The sequence below is a fragment of the Diadema antillarum genome, unplaced genomic scaffold (genome assembly GCF_040938485.1).
Source record: "Diadema antillarum isolate AM-2024a unplaced genomic scaffold, OU_Dant_1.0 seq00000368_RagTag, whole genome shotgun sequence".
Lineage (NCBI taxonomy): Eukaryota > Metazoa > Echinodermata > Echinoidea > Diadematoida > Diadematidae > Diadema > Diadema antillarum.
Genome location: NW_027271369.1, coordinates 1404091 through 1407377, shown reverse-complemented (window position 1 = coordinate 1407377; position 3287 = coordinate 1404091). Strand labels below are relative to the sequence as shown.

The 3287-nt window shown below is 44.1% G+C and overlaps 1 protein-coding gene across 1 annotated transcript; it reads left to right on the top strand.

Annotated features, from left to right (window-relative positions):
• Positions 1 to 1338: 1338 nt before the first annotated feature.
• Positions 1339 to 2670, top strand: LOC139731357 (uncharacterized protein F54H12.2-like). The gene has a single exon (XM_071642249.1). It carries the CDS (start codon positions 1339 to 1341, stop codon positions 2668 to 2670), a length of 1332 nt encoding a protein of 443 aa, XP_071498350.1.
• The last annotated feature ends 617 nt before the right edge of the window (positions 2671 to 3287 follow it).

Genomic DNA, 3287 nt, shown 5'->3' with positions numbered 1-3287 from the left:
CTCGTTATCATTCTTCGCTTTGAACAAAGGAGAAGAGGCTGATCGAACATGGCTTCTCAATTTTACGTGACGCTGCCCAGTAATAGTTCCATGTCGTACTATCCAAATAACAAAACGTGTCAGTTTACGACGCGGCTTCACGCACCTCTCTCACTCAACGAAGATTACGAGGTGGGGTTGGCAGAAGTTCAATTTCAGTGCACGTGGTATAATGTACGACATGATAACAACACCCTCACTATTTACGATAATGAAGTAGAGGACGACGCTGTTCCATTGATGAAAAAAATTGAGATTCCTGCGGGATATTATAATTCTGGAGAGGAACTCATTGACTCGATCAACGAACAGTTCCGGAGAAAATTACGTAAAAGCATCACATTTTATTACAAGAGGACCCAACGAAAATGTTTCATCCGATTAGAAGGAAATACGGCGCTCCTCATTCCCTGTGGTTTGGCTATGATGCTCGGGTTTGAAGGGGAATGCCATCTCACGGAATCAACACTGAGTCCCATGCCAATGGATGTACACATGAAATTTCATACATTTTATGTCTATTCTGATATCGTTCAGTTTCAACACGTAGGTGACGCTGCTGTACCTTTACTGAGGACGATAGCAGTCATTCCGGACAAGGATCGCGATAATATCGTCAATACCTATATCACTCCGCATTACGTCCCTCTTAAGCTTTACAATTTTGAAACGATAGAGATTATATTAACAACCGAATCGGGTGAAGTGGTACCATTTGAACGCGGGAAAGTGATCGTGAAGTTACACTTTAGAGAGCGCTCTACGAACTAGCTGGACGCTAAATTTACACAGCGATACGTCCAACTATGGTGGTATTTCGCGCACCGGCAAGGATTTTTCACGACCAATATGGCTCGGGATTACCCGTCTTCCGCGGGGCATCCATGCAGAGAGGACACGGGCTGGGTAGTCTGGTGAAGGGGCTCTTCAAAGTCGCAACTCCTCTCTTAAAAAGAGGGGCTGTTGCTTTGGGAAAAGAAGCTATGCATACAGGCATGAACATTGTTCAGGACACCATCAACGGACAATCTTTTAAAAGCGCAACTAGAAAAAATGTGGCTCGGGCGGGAAAACACCTGGCCTCAAAGACTGTTCGAGCAGTAAAGAAAAAAATTGGGAATCAGACTGGAGGAGCGCGATTAGTAGTTGTAGGAAGAGTTAAAAGAAGGAGGCGAGGAAGGAAGCGTATCATTCGGTCTCGAAATTCTCCAGCGAAAAGAGCTCGCTTGCGCGACATCTTCGATTAATTCGGACTATTCGTTTACCAGTCTCATACACTCCTTGCTGTATTTGCTGAACATGGCGCTTCTACACGACAAGAGCGATGTCTACTGCAAGTCCGAATTGGATTTGTTCACGGTACCACACACTCAAATGAGCATCGTCAAAGGACCATGGGTAGAATATCACCCCGTTAGCAGCATCACCGATGAAGGGCCCATTGAATTCAACGTGTCTGGCACGTCGGAAGAATACTTGGACCTCTCTCAGACCATGCTTCAAGTGACAGTCAAAGTTACGAACAATGATAACACGGCTTTACCAGCTGATGCCCCAGTTGGTCCCGTAAACCTGTTTCTCCCATCTCTCTTTGCACAAGTTGATATCATGCTCAATGAAAAACTAGTGTCTCAGCCGTCGAATACATACCCTTACAGAGCGTACATCGAATCTCTGCTGCACTATGGAGGAGAGACCAAAGAGTCTCAACTCACTCAACAGCTATATTACAAGGACAAAGCGGGGAAAATGGATGTCGTTAACCCGCTGGCAAGCTCTGCAGAAGCTAATCCCGGTCTGGCGAAAAGACATGGATTCATCGTCGAGAGTAAATTACTTTCTCTACTTGGTCCGATTTACGCCGACATTTTTTTTCAAGAAAGACTGTTACTCCCGGGGGTTGATTTGAAAATCAAGTTAAATCGTAGCAAAGACGCATTTTGTCTTCTGTCTTCGACGGAGAATGCCCGATATAAAATTAAAATAGAATCTGCTGCCCTCTACGTTCGCAGAGTAAAGACCAGTCCTACCATCATGTTAAACCACGCCAAGGCCTTGGAGAAGACAACCGCGAAATACCCCGTCAACAAAGTAGACGTGAAGTCCTTTTCCATTCCTGCAGGAAGCATGTCGAATAATAAAGACAATCTATTTCACGGACAGTTACCAAATCGGGTGGTCGTAGGATTCGTTGACACAGACGCCTTTAACGGTACTTTTGGCAAGAACCCCTTCAACTTTAAACATTTACGCCTCAACTTCATCTCCCTCACTATTGACGGAGAAACGGTGCCGATGAGACCATTACGTCCTAGCTTTGCAGCGGGAGCTGGACAAAGTTACATTCACGCTTACAATTCACTATTCATGGGAACCAACCGACTGTTTGTAGACAAGGGAATTAACATCAATCGAGAAGAATACTGCGAAGGTTATACCCTTTTTGCATTCGACCTCACGCTCGACCTATCTGACGGATGTCACTTGAATCTCATCAAGCAAGGAAATCTGCGCTTAGAGCTACAATTCGACGTGGCCATTCCAAACACCGTCAACTGTATCGTCTACTCGGAAGGACAGGGACTGATTCAGATTGATAAAAGCAGAAACATCATCTACGATTACCAATAAAACCTCTTCCGGACAACCGACTGCCGAAATATTCTAATCGACTATGGATACATCGCAGATTCAACGTTTCTTAGAGAACGATCCTATTGTCAAGCCCTATTTCAAAGGAGTATATGCGTCAAATTGTCTACCGCGATCAATTAATGGGGCGAAGCAGTGCTTCATCGCGAATACCGATCCTAGCGATAAACCAGGAACACACTGGGTGGCTTTCTACTTTTGCAACGGAAAAGGCGAATTCTTTGACTCTTACGGATATGAACCCTTAACTTACAGTCTTGACTTTGTAAAGTTTTTGGACAATAATGCCTCGGCATGGTCCTCTAATTCCAAACGGCTACAAGGAACTGTATCCACAGTTTGCGGACAATATTGTATCTATTACGTGACGAAACGAGTGGGGGGTCAAACAACTCGAAGTGTATTAAATGTGTTTGGCAAGGATTATACGAGAAATGATAAGAGAGTGAATGATTGGTTTAATCGACGTTCTGATGTTTCCCATCGTGTTCATGATACATCTTTTACTCTATTACAAATCGCACGTAGCTTCGATAGTTTGTAAGAAGATATTGTAATAGCGTGTATAACGTAGTGTAAACTTCTCTCTTGATGTG

Bases quoted from the DNA above. Each gene is read 5' to 3' on its own strand.
- LOC139731357 (XM_071642249.1), top strand. From the start codon at position 1,339: ATGGCGCTTCTACACGACAAGAGCGATGTCTACTGCAAGTCCGAATTG.